The sequence below is a fragment of the Saccopteryx leptura genome, chromosome 2 (assembly GCF_036850995.1).
Source record: "Saccopteryx leptura isolate mSacLep1 chromosome 2, mSacLep1_pri_phased_curated, whole genome shotgun sequence".
Classification (NCBI taxonomy): domain Eukaryota; kingdom Metazoa; phylum Chordata; class Mammalia; order Chiroptera; family Emballonuridae; genus Saccopteryx; species Saccopteryx leptura.
In genome coordinates, this window is record NC_089504.1 from 5,818,129 (window position 1) to 5,836,345 (window position 18,217).

The following is an 18,217-nucleotide window of genomic DNA, read 5'->3' on the forward strand; positions in this document are numbered from 1 at the left end:
TAACTTCAAAAGCAAATTAAGAAAAGAACTCAGTAGACCAAAGTTTTATCTTAAAGTTCTGTGATGGTTTAAGAAACACGTTACTATGTGTTTTGCCTCAAGCAAACAGGCTTGTCTCAGGGACAGCAGCGACCAATGCAGGAAGTCCCAGGACTGTAAGTACCACTGTCTACTCATAGGGGACGAATGTGATGGTCTCTGTGCCATGAGAAGTGAGCAGCTTCGCTCCTTAGCAACAGTGTCTCTGGAAGGCGACGGGGCGCAGTGAGGAGCAAAGACCCGGCGAAGACCTCGCTGCGGCCTCCCAGCCTCTCAGCCTCCGCCCGGCCCGGCCAGGCCCGGAGCACAAAGGGCGCGCGTGTCTGAGACCGAGACCCTGCAGCCGCAGACAAGCCCCTCCAGCCACCGGGCTCTGAGCCCCACAGGCCCTCTCCCCAGGCCCTGGGAACATGCTAATAAGGTGAGGAGGCCCCACAAAACTGCACGGGGCCGGAAGGAGTTAATTTAAGTTTATCTTCCTTTAAAATGAGGTCACCAGCTTGGCACATGGTGGCTGTCTATATGCTCATTCAGGAGCCTGTTCCATTCTTCCACCCGATGGGGGGCAGAAGCGACCCACCATTGCCCCCCTCTCTGGTCGTGAAATCGTAAAGCAATTAATCAAACCTGCTAAAAAGCCTGGTTGACAAGAGCAGGGCTGGCCACACTATCTGTCACTATTGCTGTGTTTATCATGGAAATCCACCAGGGGCCCGGGAGGCAGCGTCTGTCCAGGGCTGGAGCCCCGGGAGCAGGGCCAGACTGCGTGTGGCTCCCTCCCCTCCCCACCACACACCCTCTCATCTAATCATCTCTCCTAGGAAGAGGGGCCCCTCATACCCAACCCCTGAAAGGGGTCTAGAAAGCCCTTACCACCCCCTCCTCAAACAAAACTTTTCCAGGGCTTCCCCAGGCTGCAACGGGAGCACCAGACACAGCGGCAGTGACTGCTGCTTCTGCTGTCACAGCTGCCTCTGGGGTCGCACAGGACGGCTTCGTGGGGACAAGCTAGAGGCGGCCTCGGGTGACCACCGAGGTCTCACTGACCACGAGGACCGCCACAGCAAAGATGGAGGCTCTGCCGGTGTCCAGTGGAGACATAGGCTCCCAGGAGAGCCTTGCTGACCGACACGGAGGGTTCTCACAGGCACCGACACCCAGCCCGGCTCTCCACCCACAGCCTCCACGGGCCTACTTTCTGGCAGTCCCGCTGTGGTGCTGCGTGGGGTGTCTGACCTATCAGAGCATCTGAGCAGATAACAATATCCATCCAACTCTCGGCACCGGGACACTCTGCCAGAAAATTAAAACAAACCCCCATCGTTCCTACCACCTCAGAGAATCTCAAACACGACACAGATGCAGGAGATAAATGCTCAGAAAGAACAGAAGACACACTGCCCACGGGCAAGGCCAAATGCAGGTTCCTGTCGGGAGGAATTCGCCGAGGTGCCTCAGCTTTCTGACAGTGGAGACGTTCCCAAGTCACGTCCCACAGAGCGCTAGCAGCCTCCCACCCAAGGAGAGGCCTGGTGACCACAGACACTGGAGAACCCTGGGAGAGGGCTACTACTTCCTCAACTACAACACCCACCTCGAGTCTCCCGCGGCACCAAGGTTCCGCATGGCGCCCAGAGAGCTGAGCTGGCTGCTGCAGGAGGGGCCACCGGCGGAGCCATAGACCTGCTCTGGGGGGGGGGGGGTCCTTGGCTCCAAGGTGAGGCCAGCCCAGAGGGGCCGCCCCAGGGCCTAGAAATCTGCCGGCTCCCTCCCTTGCTTCTTACTGGAGGGTGGAAAGACGCACACCAGCCATTAACAAGGGTTTTACCTAATGTTCTCTAAAATGCCTAGAATCAACTAACAAATCAATTTTTATTTCCCTCCACAGGGTGTCTGTTCCTCATGGTAAGTGTGTTGAAAGGATAAAAACCATTTTCACATGTTGTGTCAATAAAGACCAAATACCGAAATCCAGGAAGGAAAGAGAGCGACACACGTGTCAGAAAGCAATCTTCACTCAAAGAAATGATCTTGACTGACCCTCTGAGTTCCTTGGAGGCGAGTTAATTACTAACCAGTTGACTGACAAACACTCAAAGGCAAACATCCAGCCTTTGCAACAAGGAAGCTGCCTCTGCAGGCAGGTCTCAGTCTGCCCCACGCCCGGCCCGGCCCGGCCACGGGAAGACCACGCGAAGCAGGGTCCCCGCTGAGGCAGCTGACGCCACGGCCCTGGCGCCTTCAGCCAGGCCAGCGAACAGACCCGACTCCACGCCCAGGCCCGCTCGCAGGCTCAGGAGCTGGGGAGGGAACACAGAACCCCGCAGCGGCCTCTTACCTTTGCCTATGACGAGGCCACACTTGTCAGCTGGCACCGTGTACGTTATCTCCTGGATGCCGCCGGGGGTTCCCACGCTCCAGTCGGCACGGCCCCGGCCCCGGCCTCTGGCCACGGCGAGGCTGCCGAAGCCATCTCTCTCCTGGGACAGGAGCAAAGGGTGAATGAGGGTGAAGGAGGGGTTCCCATCACGGCCACCAGCACCCCGTTTCACCTCCAGGGAGGAGGGCCACCTGTCAGAACCCAAGCACCCCTCCACATTTCAGATTCTGAGTGCCCTTTAAACGCAGGACTGACACAAATCACAGGCACACTCAAGGAGCACAGGTGTACGCTGAAGAATGTGGTCACACAAACTGCACAAACTGACCTGACGGGAAGAGGCAGGCAGAGGTCAACTCCTAGTCCGAAGCCCAGTGCCCTCCTGCCAGGAGTCTGCGTTACCGGGCTCTAATCTGACCTCCCTCTCAATGCTGAGGCTGCCCTGCCCTGCCCTGGGGCTAATACAGGCTTGGCGACCAGAAGCCAGATACTATATGCTAAAGAACCGCGGCAGTTGGAAATGACACATGAGGGACCATGTATGATTTGTGACCCCCCCAACCAGGCTGCTATAAAGTACAACTCAGACACTGCTATATGAGTCAGAACACCTTGCAATCCAACCAGCAAAAAATAAAAGAGGCTAAAAGGATTTTGAAGAAACACCAGCTGTACCCACGCCCCAGGAGGAGGGAGCGAGCCAGGCTGGAGCACACGCTCGGGGGCTGGAGACATCTTGGACTCACTCGCTGTCCCAGCAGCAGAGAGCAAACCCACCCCTGACACCCAACACACAGACATTCCTTTCATTTGAGGGCAACAAATCTTAATCCAGGGTTTTTCCCGAGTCCCTTTGGAGCTGCAGCATTTAAATCTTCTAAATATGGGGGGAAGCCTTGTTGAGCTGAGAGTTCCTTTCATGGAGGGGACAAGGTGAACAAAGGTTCAACACAGTGAAGAAATGTTTGGCAAAACCTGCCCATCTCGGTTAAGAGAAAACTCAACATTTCCTTAGAATCTAAAGTAGCAGGAAGCAGAAATAATCAGAGTGCATTCTTCCTGCACTACACTTTTATGAGACAAATGACAAGTAAAGTAATTTAGAGCTTTATGCTAAAACATACATGCACACAGCCAATTTTTTTTAGGGTATGCCACAGAGTCTTGAGGACAAGACTGCCTCCTAATTGTCGTGCAGCCTTTGCAGTGCTGGGTTCATGAACTCTTACTACTAACAAGGAAGAGAGAGATCACTTAGACTCTTCCGAAGGTGTCTAGCCCTAAGAACTGCCGGGGACTCTGGCTGAGACCCGCGTCCCTGCCTGGGATAGTTTGGTTCAGTAGATCTGGGGAGGGATCTACAAATTTGCTACTTCACCGTGGATACTCCCCAAAGATGTAGATCACCATCTGGTGCCAAATCACTGTTTGTGGCTGAAATACTTTGCCTAGAGAGGCTGAAAGGCTTGTCCAAGGTCTCATGGCCAACGGCAGAGCTACTGGCAATGGGGGCAGGCGGGGATGCTAACAACACACAAGCCCGCTCGCACCCCAGACAGATGCGCACAGCCCGGCGCACGAAGACAGCGCTAAGATCTGGAGGACCCTGATGTGCTTTCTTTTTTTTTTTTTTTTTTAGATTTTATTTATTCATTTTTAGAGAGAGAAGAGGGGGAGGAGTAGGAAGCATCAACTCCTGTATGTGCCTTGACCGAGCAAGCCCAGGGTTTTGAACAAGCGACCTCAGCATTCCAGGTCAACACTTTATCCACTGCGGCACCACAGGTCAGGCCTGATGTGCTTTCTAAAGCTAACATTTTCCTCATAGTTTTAAATTAAGTAGACTCAACTCTTTGAAACTTAGTGATCCACACTGTATTTTTCACCTAAGCAATTAAACAGAAAAATCTAGATTCTGGGAAAACAAAGACAGGAGCATAATGAACCAGCAGGAAAGAGGCTGCTGCAGAGCAGCCCCTGGCTGTGAACCCGGAGGGAGGTCGCTGACCAGCACCGGTTCCCAAGGTGACTGCAGGGGCTGCTCTCCGTGCTGCCTGTTGGCACCGGCCGCTACGGCGGGTGAGGTATCTGAATCCAGAGCCGGACCCACCTGGGCTGTGAGAATAAGCTCGTTGATGATGTGTGCTGCGTGCTGACATCGGTCGGGCGGTCCCATGACCTGTGCGGCTCGCTCTGGACTGATACCATCGTCTGTGGAACCAGATGAGAGGTAGGGTTAGGAGAGGCCCACTGAAGAAAGAGACAAAGGTAGCAATCTGACTTGCAATCAATATTCCTACCACTGCTGGGGTAATAAGAACACTACCAGACTCAGAGCATCTTCTGGCTAGGGAAATGTGTATGGTCTGTCTTTCTGCATGGGCCATGCCAAATACTTATGCAACTGCAGACATTTAAAGGAGATGTCATTAAAGAAACAAAACCCAAAACAAAGAAAGGCCAAGGAATACAGAGTTGAGCTATGCCATTATTTTCCAAAAATTAGCCCATCATGATGTTTTTACATCTTTAGAGAAGTGAGGAAAACGAAGACTGTAGATAATTTTGCTTATAACACAAACTTACAAAATTTAAAGAACTATCCTATATTCTAAAACGTTTGTCTTTTTATTTTTTTTTTCTTTACAGAGACAGAGAGAGAGTCAGAGAGAGGGATAGACAGACAGGAACGAAGAGAGAGGAAAAGCATCAATCATCAGTTTCTCGTTGCGACACCTTAGTTGTTCACTGATTGCTTTCTCATATGTGCCTTGACTGCGGGCCTTCAGCAGACCGAGTAACCCCTTGCTCAAGCCAGCAACCTTGGGTCCAAGCTGGTGAGCCTTGCTCAAACCAGATGAGCCCGCGCTCAAGCTGGCAACCTCAGGGTCTCGAAACTGGGTCCTCCGCATCCCAGTCCGACACTCTATCCACTGCCTGGTCAGGCTGTTTGTCCTTTTTTTTTTGTATTTTCCTGAAGTTGGAAACGGGGAGGCAATCAGACTCCCACATGCGCCCGACCGGGATCCACCTGGCATGCCCACCAGGGGGCGATGCTCTGCCCATCTGGGGCATTGCTCTGTTGCAACCAGAGCCATTCTAGTGCCTGAGGCAGAGGCCACAGAGCCATCCTCAGCGCCCGGGCCAACTTTGCTCCAATGGAGCTTTGGCTGTGGGAGGGAAAGAGAGAGACAGAGAGAAAGGAGAGGGGGAAGGGTGGAGAAACAGATGGGCGCTTCTCCTGTGTGCCCTGGCTGGGAATCGAACCCGGGACTCCTGCACGCCAGGCCGATGCTCTACCACTGAGCCAACCGGCCAGGGCCCGTTTGTCCTTTTTATATGGTTTTAAGTTACCTTTAATTTTATGAAATCAAAAGAATAGACTTTTTTAAAATGGTCTTTACTGGCAAAATAAAAAGCTGGAAATGCTACGTTGGTTTTTCCCAAACTTACTACAAATATTGATCGACTTATGACCTATGCTGCTTACGACCATTTGACTTTACGACCACAATCGCTAGCCACGACTGCTCCACGTCTAACAGCGCAAGCGTTGCCCAGCTGGGTGTATGACAGTGTGGACCAGATTCCGGTAGCACTACCATCTCCGTGTGCACCATTTCAACTGTTATCCCAGACTCGGTACAGCAATTTGTGTTTTGTGTCTTGGATATTTTTCATCAAACCCCTCCCAAGATGTCTACCAAGAGGAAATTGTCTTTGCAAATATTAAACCAGTTGTACTGGTAGTGTTTTACTTAAACCTGACAAATGTAAAAATAAGAAACAAAATGGTATAGAGATGATACAAATGGCATAAAATGAACAAAGAAAATTATGATATATAACAATGAAAAGAAAATTATGATAAAATATGTCTTAAAGATTTTTATAACATCATTTCACAGTACTGTACATATAGCCTACTCAACTTACGACCAAATCGTGTTACAACCGGTCTGTCGGAACCAATCGTGGTCGCAAGTCAAGCACTAGCTGTAATCTAAGGTGGGAAACGCCCCGGAAACCCTAGCCAGAGTGCTTGGGCACAAGGGTAACTGAGACAGCAAATCCAAAGGCAGAATCGAGGGCCCGGGGGAGAAACCAAGATTGGTAATTTAGTAATAAAATGCTGCCAAAGAGAGAAAAGAAAGACGGAGAAAGGGAGAGAGAAAGAGAGGAAAGAACAGAAACGGGCTAGTGGCAAGCCCCTGGGTTTGTGAGGTCTTTCATGACTGCAAGGGCTGTGAACATGGCCGACGCTCACCCGGCCTGAACTGAATCCGCACGCCAGCGTCGTTCTGGATCTTCTTGATCATCTCCCCGTTTCTCCCGATCACAATCCCCACGGCAAACCGCGGCACGGACACCTGGCACAGAGGGACCGCGCCTTGTCAGAGCTCTCAGCAACCATCTCTTCTCAACGGGCGTGCTCGCACGCATCCGGGAGCGTAAGAAACCTGAGCTGTGCTACAGGGCGTTCTCGGAAGTGCTATAATACAGCATTTGTTTTCTTTTTAAGAACAATATTGTGGTTAATGATTGCATTTCTGTCCACTGAAGGCATCCAGTAAGTCTGAGATTTGATCAAAATAATTATAGACATGAAGTGAAGCGAGAATCAACACTACAGATAGACACAAGGTTAAAACTGGCAAGTCTGTCTTCCAAATTCTATGAAATACACATCAATATGTTACATATTCATTATACTAGTGGTATTTTACAGTATTTTTTTCATTTTTACAATGTGGTAAATTATAAATTATGTGGTACATGATATATATACTTAACATAATTATGCAATTCAGTGGCATTAAATATATCCCCAGTGTTGTATAACCATCCCAGTATCTACAGCCCGGACCTTCTCATCACCCCCGCCCCGAAACAAACCTCTGCATCCATTCAATAGTAGTAACTCCTGCTTTCCCCAGCCCCTGACAACCTCCACTCTAGTTTCTGTCTCTATGGGTTTGCCTACTCTAGGTGTAAGTGGCATTACTTGTCCTTCTGTATCTGGCTTATTTCATAAGCATACTGTTTGCAAGGTCCATCGACATTGTAGCATAAACCAAAACTGTATTCTAAAGGATAGACTTCGATTCCATTCCATCTCACCAATAAATCTGGCTTCCAAGTTTGAGACAGTCACAGCACAGATCACCAAGCAAATGTGGACACTGGTCTTCATTTGGGCAGTGGGATAAGCTTTGAAGCAAAACCTCAAAACCAGGGGAATGGCCCTGCACCTCAAAAAGTGTGCAACTCTCTCCTCACCATGGCGGACACCTCAGTCTGTCCTCATGCCCCCACCCCCCACCCCAGAGAAGCAAGCGTCCTAGAGGATTTCACAGATGAGACAAAAATTCAATAACTTGCTCAAGGTTAAAGAGCCAACAGACGTGTGACCTGCGACCTTCAACCTAATCCCATTTGCCCGCTGACCTGTCATTCAAGCATACCTCTATGCTGCCTCCTCCCATCCGGGAGGTGAAGTCCCCGCGCACACCTCGAAAGTCCGCTTGGTCTTTTTCTCGGATGATCTCTAATACCATTTCTCTTGCTTGCTGTGCAAACACAGATAAAAGACATTATGAAAAACAAATCCTAAAAAAAGACATGAGCCAGGTGAAATTTCAAGATCAAACCCTCTTATGTTGGGCTTAAAGACTCAGTAGGCGCTCGGCTGTGGGAGAACGCCTCTATTATATACCGTCATAGGGAACAGGGGCAGGCTGCTGGTGAGGGTCACACAGATCAGATTTTTAAATGACATGTTTTTACACTTTCCAAAATGCCACATGCCACCGTAGGGTTAGCACATCTGTGCTGTCTGACCTTGAATTACTGTCACCCCCGGGGGATCCCACAGAGCTGCTTCGTTGTGTGTGGGGGGGTGTCTCCTGAGAGCTTTGACTGGGGGCAGGCGCCAAGGGGAAGAAGATCCAGGGTGGGAACGGGAAAAGCATGCCCCGGACCCTGAGGGTACCTTCCAGCATCCAGAGATCAGAGATCCCTGTGATCAACTGGCAGGACTACCCCAACCTGATGTCTCCAAGGCACAGCAAGCATCCTCTCCCCAAAGGATGCACTTCAGCCAGCCCCCCCGGAATCTGCACTAAGGGCCAACCGTACACAGTAACTCAGGGTAATGTGGGAACTCAAACCGAGTTCTGGTTCTGGAAAAACCAAAGCCAACCCAAACAGGTCCCCCTGGTCCCCCAAACAGCAATTCAAGTCTTAGGACACTTAGAGAACTCTGAACATGGACTGGCTTGAGATGATATTGTGGGATTACCGTTATTTTCTCTGGCCTGGTTTTACAGTAGAAAGTTCTTATTCTTAGAAGATATATACTGTAGGATTTAGGGTGGAGACTTACAATACCTGCCACTTCTTGTAAATGGTGAAGCAAAACCAGTGAACTACATGTATGCCAATGCAAAATAATAGGTAGGATGAGAATAACAGTATTGGCTGTACTACCTTTTCAACTTTTCCAGATGTTTGAAGTTTTTCGTGTAAGTGCAAAGAGAAAACCCCCTCCCACAATAGCTACTCCCAAATAAAAAATGTAAAACACATAAAGAATAATTAAAAACTTTTCATTATAATTATTTTCCTGCAAATTCGTGAAACATCAAGCCGGATAGGCTGAACCAAGTGAGACAAGATTAGATGCCATGTGATGTTTAAAAGCCCACCTCGGAACCCCAAGGGAGCAGGCAGGTGGGGAGCCCTGGCCCGCAGGAGGGCGCTGAAGGGCTGTCGCACTGACCGGGGCCTAAGGAGTCAAGCCCTTTAATCATCGCCCTCAATCCTGTTTTGAAACCATTAGTTTACATGTGTACCTTGAAAAACGATATTCATTTGAGTTTAGCCAAAAGACAGTGTCAAGAATTGGGGGAAACACTTTGCCAGAGGCTGGTAACCTCCACTTCCTCAGAGCCCCGAGGCTCCTGTGGAGGGACAGCTATCGCTGGCAGGCTGGCTCAAGGAGCGCCACCCTGGAGCCACTCTAAACGCAGCAAAGGCCAGGCAGGCTGCAACGGGCACAGGCACACGGCGCCCACAGCCCACGCAGTCCTGCTCACAGCAAGAGCTGGAGGGTGAGACCACCCCAGGCGACTGGGGCTGCCCTCCGTGGCCAGGAGCTCAGGACACAGGACACTTGCTAGGAGGGCACACAGGCCTTGTGAGGTGCAGGCACTTCTGCACTCCCGCCCCAGCGGGAGCTCTTGCAAAAATGGGCCAGGAGAGAGAACATGCAAATAAAAGCTAAACAGAGCCTGTATCTGAGCTGACCACAGTAGTAAGTTGAAAACTGCATCTGATCAGAGCTACGACATGCAATAAAACCTTCTGCGCCCAGGAATGTTCCCAATCTACAATGCCCGTGATGGTAGCTTGAACACTCAAAATATGGCCAGTGTAAATGAGGAACTCAATATTTATTTGAGTTAAATAACCACATGTGGCCAGCAGTTCTGATATTGAGCAACACAGCCCTAGACTCTTCATCATCAAACTTGGTTAGGGAAAACAGCTTACTGTATTTCCCCATGTATAAGACACCAATGTTGGGCCTGAAATTTGAAAAAAAGGTATTACATAAAGTTATTGAACTCAGGTTTTATTCATCATAAAATTCATACAACTCTCCATCACTGTCAAAACTCCCATCCATTAGCTTGTCCTCGTCTGTGTCTGATGACGAATCACTGTCTCCATAGATTGTCTCGTTCTCAGTTTCATCTATGACAGGGGTCCCCAAACTTTTTACACAGGGAGCCAGTTCACTGTCCCTCAGACCGCTGGAGGGCCGGACTATAAAAAAAAACTATGAACAAATCCCTATGCACACTGCACATATCTTATTTTAAAGTAAAAAAAAAAAAAAAGGGAACAAATACAATATTTAAAATAAAGAACAAGTAAATTTAAATCAACAAACTGACCAGTATTTCAATGGGAACTATGCTCCTCTCACTGACCACCAATGAAAGAGGTGTCCCTTCCGGAAGTGCAGCGGGGCCCGGATAAATGGCCTCAGGGGGCCGCAGTTTGGGGACCCCTGATCTATGGCATCTGATGCTAACAACCACCGTATAAGACACACCCAGTTTTTAGAACCCAAATTTTTCGAAAAAGGGTGCATCTTATACATGGGGAAATACAGTATCTTAATTAACGGAACAATTGATTTGTATCTTCTTGAATGACTAAGAGCTTTCTGAGTCCCTTCCGAGCGACAGCCCCACCCCCAGGCCCGGCCCGCCCCAGGCTCGCGCACCTGCACTTTAAACGGGTCTCCCGTGATGCGGAGGGGCTTGTCTGCTCCCGTAGGCAACGGGCCGTCCTGGATCATGACCATCTTCACACCCGTCCGCTCCTGTGGAGGCACACACACCGTTCCGCTCTCACCGCCAGAGATGAGCACGGAGGAGGGCACAGACGCTGCCAGGGGCCGGGTCACGTCCACAGTGAGGACACGGCCGTCTCCCACAGGGCACTGCCCTGACCTGGCCAGGAGGCTGGCCCCTGAGAAAACTGACGTCCAGGCCATGCTCAAGCTTCCACGTGTGACACAAACCGCTGCCCAAACTCTCCTCCCTGTCCAGTCTCTGGAGTATCCCAATAAAAATAAGCTCTTTTCATGAAACGCTAGGCACTCAGCTGAGCACTAGCTTCAGCGTAACGTGGTCAGTGCCATGCACAGCTGCATGAGGCTGGGGCTACCATCCCTGGGGGAAGAGGGCTTTGGAGCTGATCACAGCTGACGAGTGGGGCCCAAATCTGGACTCTGGGAGTCAAAACTCCTCGAGGCCACCCCAGAGTGCCTTCACGGTCTAAGGACTAGGCTAAGAGCGAGCACACAGGCAGGTCACTCCCCCCCTCCCCCCACCTACAGCTTCATAAGCCCTGAAGCTCTGATACAAAGGTTTGTTCATTACTAATTTTAGGCAGCAAAACTAACCTGAACTCATGTAAGCATATTTCTAGTCCCTCTCACTGAGTGTGACTACTATGTTTAGCTATAAAAATATGCATCTGGTTACAGGGTGCAGCCCCAGAACTTGCTAGGAGTGTTAAACTCTGAAACACATTTGGTCCTGTGCGTCTCAGAGCAGGGATTCTGGAGCTATTCGTAGCTCACGTTCACGAAGCATGTGCTCAGCAACAGGCTCGGTGCTAAGGGTCTAATTTAAATATAAAATAACGGGAATTCTCGCAGCTCCATTACAAGTGAAGCTGGCACGTCCCTGCTTTCAGAGATGAGGACCTGGCCCTCTGAAAGTGCACAAACACATTTAGGCTCAGACAACAAGGGGAACTCTATTGGCTCTGGACACTGTGTTTTTATCTGCGATGCCGTCACTCAATGGTAACAGCTTCACTGCCACAACGGCTGCTACACGTTCATGGAGGTGCTGGCATCATACCTGGGATCAGGCCTGCCTACAGGCATGTCCAGAAAACAGCTGTTGAGTGGGGGGCCCATGGAATCCCCTGGGCAGGGGCTCCGAGGGAGCTCTAGCCCATGGCAGGCACAGCCAGGTCAGCCCGGGGAAGTCAGGGTCACGATAGGACATCCCTCACCGGGAAGGTGAGGAAGAGAAGACTTCGCCGAGGGCGCACATACCTGCAGCTGCTTTATTGTTTCCCCGCCTTTGCCGATGACCAGACCCACTTTAGACGCAGGGATCAGGATCTCCTGGATTGTGCTGTTGCTGTCGATGTCATTGTGAAAACCAGGTCCATTCCGACAGCGGTCCACAATCTGCCCCAGGAGCCGCTTGGCTTGTCTTTGGGAGGGAGAAGAACCACAAGGAAACCAGCTTAAATGAATGTTCCAGGCAATCATGAAAGGCGAACAGCACTGGGGAAAAACACGAAGGAGTCAAGGGAGCCCTCCGTCCAGCTGCGCTCCTGCCCCCACAACCCGGGAGGTCTCTGCCATCCGCCACGCTACCGGGCTGGAATTTAAAAGGAACGCACACAATACCAACATTTCCGACACAGCCCTCTTTCAGGTCTGCCCTCTGCTTGTGCGTGGGTCTCACACTCACTCCACAAACATGTCTCTTCCCCTATTAAAACGCCAGCTGCACTGGTGGCAGAGACCACCTTTATACCCTCTGCATCTCGCTGTTTCCCAATCCAGAGAGCATACACTCAACAGACATTGGTTAAGTTAGGGCAGGAGAGAGAGCAATGAAAAAGAGAAGAGAGCAAGCAAGGGTTAGTCATCATCATTTGAATTCCCAAACTGAATTTCTTCTCCATAACCAACCAGACTGCTCTGGGACTCTGAGCTAAGGCTACACATCACCAGTTTGGTTTCCAGGGTGGAGAAGGGAGGCGGCCGCGTCCTGACGCCACTCTGCGGTCACAGACACCTGCTCTGCGCTGCTCACACGGCGTCTGCAGGACCCTGAATCTTACGGGCAACACGACTTTGTGCTGAAACAATACAGCCCAGCCCACCAAGGTCATCTGTCAGGCCAATTTCCTTTTCTGCACCAGAATCTCCCCTGGTTGACATCTGCATTATTTATTCTTCAAATCACCAAGTATCTATTTTTTAGTTCCTCTAATAGCAAAGAATTCAGCTTCTAAACAGGCTGGCCTACTGTGCACCGAAGAAAGCAAAATTGTTTCTTCCTAAAGTTATAATCCCGTGGCCTCCACTGCTTGGATAGAACAGGAAGCAGGAACAGGAGAGTAGGAAGAAAGAAAAAGGCAGAAAACAGATGTTGCCCTTTGTGGTCTAGAGCCTCTGTGTACAGAATCAGCCTCATGCATCTCTCAGTTACAGCAGCTTTTTAATATTTTGCTTGTGTACTAGATTAACCTGCGTCGGAAGGAAAAAATGCCTCGACTCCAGCAAAGCCATCTCGCTTGCCCTGTAATGCACACCTGCCAGAATTACTTATTCTGGTTCACTGCTTGCGACATTGCAGCAAAACAAGAGAATTTAAACTCATCTAGACTCCCTGAGAAATGGAAACAATAAAATAGCCCTACCTATTGAGCCAAACATAATCTCAGCACCCCTCTCCCCAAATGCAGCGCTGCTCAGTAGACTGAAAGAAGAGAGTGAGCAGAAGCTGAGTTAGTACATCCCTTTCCCTGGGAGGTTCCTGGCTTTGAGGCCTACACGCGGTACAAGGCTCTGAGCGTGTGTGCACCAGGTAGGAATGCGATGCTAGCCGTCAGGCTGCACAAAGACTCAGTCAGAACACCCTCGGGCTGGTCCACGTGGCCAGGAGTCCATCCATTTCCTGGCTTTATGAGGCCTACACGCGGTACAAGGCTCTGAGCATGTGTGCGCCAGGTAGGAATGCGACGCTAGCCGTCAGGCTGCACAAAGACTCAGTCAGAACACCCTCGGGCTGGTCCATGTGGCCAGGAGTCCGTCCATTTGGCTCACAAGTGCGAAGGGCAACAGGATCAGCCGCAGGCAGAGACCTGGGAGCGGGATTCTCATTGGTTCACAAAGTGACAGGCTCAGTAACCCAGGCATGTGCCGGTAAAGGAGGTCTGAACAAGAAAGAAGTAAGGTGACTGGAGCCTTCAGGCCAGGCCACCGATCGCTCTTCAGAGCCTGGTTTATGAAGTAGGTGTTATGACTGCTGTGAGTAGTTCTATAGGGTTTTTATTTTTTTAAAGGTCTTAGCTAACTTGTGCATTGAAGGTAGCAGAAAAACTCCCCTGGGGTGCAACCTTCTAGACCCTTCTCTACAGAAGCATCTGCTTCGGTGGCCGGACTGGAGCACAGATCGACAGTGTTCAGTAACAGTTTGTCCTTCCATTGCTCCCCGTCTGGGGAAGGAGGAAGAAGAGTGAAAGGAAAAAGTAAATAAAATAAACTTACTCAATACTTTCTGGGGTTCCGGTAAGTACACAGGGCCTCTCTGGAATCCCAGAACTCTCTATAAGAAGAATCAAGAAGACGAGGTGTGTTGGTGGGCACCAGGCAACCTTGCACCTGGCCTCTGCGTAGGGCCGTCTCTCCGGGCTGGTGCCGACACCGGCCCCACAGAAGCCCAGGCTCCCAGAAAAAGACACTTGCTTCCACTTGTGAAGAGAGCATTAAGCCGGTAGCTCCACCCTAAGGTTCTCAAAGTAGAAACGAGTCCCTAGGGGAAGGTGAAGACTGCAGCAGCAGTTTGTGAGCGGGTCCTAATTACCAGCTCTGCTTCATTTCCGACCCACTATGTGCTAGTAAGCGCCTGAGTCACTTAACCTGCAGTTATGTTTCTCCACCTGCAGAGTAGTTTACTGCTCACTGGTTTGCAAACAGCTCTGAGGCACCCTAGTAAGAAGCTTCAGGGTATGCACATTGGGACTATTCCCATTTCTGCACGAATATCCCCACAGACCTGTGACATCTATGTGGGACTGCTCTGGGCCATCTGACAGGAGGAAAGTCTTTCTTCCAACGCCACACATGACATTTGACTTTCTTCCTAAAAATACTTCTTCTTAAAATGCTTACTCATAAAAGAGAAATAGCTAACAGCCGTTACTGCCTTCAAGACACTATAAAAAGTATCTTTTAAAATGACAAACATTTCCCTAGTCACATATCCTTCAAACCCCCTCCTCCACTATGGAAAGAAGTCAAACTCAAATTAGATGATACAACTATAAATAAAATACGAGCTCTTCTTCAACCTGCCTCTCTCCACACTGCCCAGTAAAAATGGGCCTAGCAGGGAAAGGTCCTGAACTGCCTGAACAAGTGCTAATTTAGCCAGAGCCCCCCGGCTGGCCTCTTTCCGCAAAGGGCAGGGTGGTCTGGTCCTGGGGAGATGGCGGGCAATTCCCAGGAGTGACCCCAAGGCCACAGGACTCCTACAGGTCCCACCACGTCCAGTATAACATTCTGGTGCAGAAAACAGAGGCCCTAGAGTGGCAGGTGCTTGGGAGAGGCCACGCGGCCACAGGCCTGGGCAGGTCACCCGCGAGGCCAGGTGGGGGGCCGCCTGGGGGTGCAGCCCCAGGGGTGCGAGGACAGTAACGCACATACTTACCCGCATTTCCACCCTCCCACTGCACGCAGAGCCCTGACTCTGAGAAACTCCGCAAAACACTGATTTCTACCAAACTGAGCTCTGAAAAAAAGAAGCCCTTACCTGAAGCAATCTGAATTTTGCAACCAGATTCTGCTTGAATCCGTGAAATCTGCTCACCTCCCCTGCCAATAACTGAAACAAATTGGACAGGGTCAGAACATGCCCCACTCCGTGTTTATCCATGCACAAATGACAACTCAACAAACATCCACATTCAGCTCTCAGCTCAAGAGAGAAGAGGGGGCAGCGGGGGAGCGCATGGACGACCTGGGCCTGGAGGCAGACCCGGAGCCCGGAGCCCAGTGAGCCCGGAGAGCAGTGAGCAGTGTGCAAAAGCAGTCTGCTGCCGGGAACACCCCCATCGAGCAAAACAAAAAGGACAGGCAGGGATGAGGGGAAAGTGCGACCCGCGGATACTTACTAAATCCAACCATCTTGTCAGGCACTTTGAACTCTTCCGTTATTACTGCCCTAAAAACAAAGAACATTTTAGAAAACAATATAGAATTCTCAGATATTTTAGGTTCCCCAAATTTCCCATACTGGCCATGTCGAAAGATAAAAGCTTAAAAAAAAAATCATGCCAACTTAGCCAGCAAGTCTACAACCATCTACACAGAGCATCATCTAATGCAGTGCTCCCCAACCTTTTTTGAGCCACGGACCGGTTTAATGTCAGAAAATATTTTCAAGGACCCGGCCATTAGGGTGGGACGGATAAATGTATCACGTGACCGAGACAAGCGTCAAGAGTGAGTCTTAGATGGATGTAACAGAGGGAATCTGGTCATTTTTTAAAAATAAAACATCGTTCAGACTTAAATATAAATAAAACGGAAATAATGTAAGTTATTTATTCTTTCTCTGCAACCGGTACCAAATGGCCCATGGACCATTACCGGTCCGTGGCCTGGGGGCTGGGGACCACTGCTCTAATGAACCTCTAGGTCAATCACTCTTTGAAAAGAGCCAAGCCTCCATGAGCTTGTGTCAGAGGAAGAAATCTCTGGGTTTTCATTAAAACCATCACCTCTTCTCCCAACTGCCTCTTCTTTATACAGCTATCGATGCCCGGGAGCTCAGCTAGGTGTCGAATGGGTCACTAATCCCACGACACTGAGAGACACTCTGGGGCGCTGGGGGAATTTAGATATCTTTCTTGTGTCTTCTGTACATGGAGAAATACTCAACTTTTCTTCAGCATTCCCTGTTTCCCATCTTTGGGCTGCTTTCTAGCCTCCCTCTAATTTTTCTCTCTTTTAGGATAAGACAACCCAAATGGAGCCAGTATCCAGTGGAGGCCTAATCAGTGTTGACCAGGACAGAATAATGACCTCAGTTATTCTGCAAGGTACTTCTGTTAAATGCTATTCCACCCATTATATGCTTTTTTTCTTTCTTTTCTTTTTTTAAACAACTATTGCACTGGTTCTTTCAAACAAACCTTCAAATTTGCCATATAGTGTATTGTGGACAATATCCAATTTGCCCAACACCCCAGGAAGCAATTAAATCTAAACATTTATCTTAGGAGGAAGCTAAATGCAAGTAGTATTAAAAAAAAAAAAGGTAAGCGTTTTAAAACATGTCTCACGCAGCTGGATTTTTACCCATCATGGAAAGAACTGAATCAAGTGTGTGTTTTAGGGAAAGTGCAGCACTTAGAAGAAATGCAATAGCATAAATAGCACTTGCCACTGTGTCACTGTGATGAGAGCAAACCATCTTTTCCTCATGGAGTTGACATCCTCAGGTTTATGCCCAGGGACTCTCTCTGCCTCTTGGGATGGGATCTTCAGTTCACCCCGAACCCAGTCCAGTCTGGCCTTCCTAACCAGTGACACTGTGGATGCTGTGGACACTGTGGATGCTGACACTGGTCAAGCCTCGGCTGACCTAACACGCCTCACAAGCAGGTCCAGGTCCCTGTAGAGATGTGTTTCCTGACCGTGCTGAGGGGTAACAGTGGTCCCTGTGTAGCCACCAAAATGCTGCTCATGTGTGCAGCACAAACTGTCTATTCTCAGAAAATATCACTGGAGAATTTCCTAGCAGAGGCTCACCACTATCACAGTACTAATGTCACAGAACTCAGCCCCTCAGCTCTCAGGGACAATTTAAGCAGACTCTCTTCCAGGAGGACACATATTAAGGTGAATGGTTTTGGACTTAGAGCAAGACAAAACTCTATACTAATTGCAAAGCTGCAACTTCTCTAATGCACAAAGTATAAACATTTTGGAAAGTAAAATCCTGATTAGTTATGGTTTAATAGGAAAGTTATATTTGATACTACCAACCTTATTTAAATTACTTAATAAATTAAAAACAAAGCAAACAAGGAAACAACAAAAAACCCAGGATAAACCTCTTAACTTATGACTAGTGATTTCTAGAAACTCCCAAACATTTGTGTTGCATATGCGAGAATATAACTGTATAGTTGCTGATGGTTAAAGATAATATGTTTACAGTAATGGATACAAAACATACACTTTCATCTATTACCAGGAGAAGCTGAGGCATATAGTTTCCTGTCTATTTTTATCTTTTTTAAAAGGTAACACTGTGACCACAAATACCCTAATATTTTACAAGTCTTTTTAAAACTTCAGAGATCTTTCTAACCGTCAATGTTTAAGAAAAGGCTGTGAGGGGCAACTGAGGCAGGGAAGTGACTGGGCACTTATCCAAGGCTCTCTGTCAGGTCCCC

The 18,217-nt window shown here is 49.2% G+C and overlaps 1 protein-coding gene across 3 annotated transcripts in view; it reads right to left on the minus strand.

Moving 5' to 3' along the window:
* Positions 1-18,217, minus strand: part of FUBP3 (far upstream element binding protein 3) — a 60,600-nt gene that overhangs the window by 15,150 nt on the left and 27,233 nt on the right. For all 3 annotated transcript variants that reach the window (XM_066366896.1, XM_066366897.1, XM_066366895.1), the window contains exons 4-12: positions 15,926-15,975; positions 15,565-15,636; positions 14,301-14,358; positions 12,066-12,228; positions 10,716-10,814; positions 7,885-7,989; positions 6,687-6,789; positions 4,530-4,630; positions 2,378-2,519 (exon numbers count right to left, since the gene is read on the minus strand). In XM_066366896.1, the coding sequence (XP_066222993.1) occupies positions 2,378-2,519; positions 4,530-4,630; positions 6,687-6,789; positions 7,885-7,989; positions 10,716-10,814; positions 12,066-12,228; positions 14,301-14,358; positions 15,565-15,636; positions 15,926-15,975 (893 nt within the window). The remainder of the gene's footprint in view (positions 1-2,377; positions 2,520-4,529; positions 4,631-6,686; positions 6,790-7,884; positions 7,990-10,715; positions 10,815-12,065; positions 12,229-14,300; positions 14,359-15,564; positions 15,637-15,925; positions 15,976-18,217) is intronic.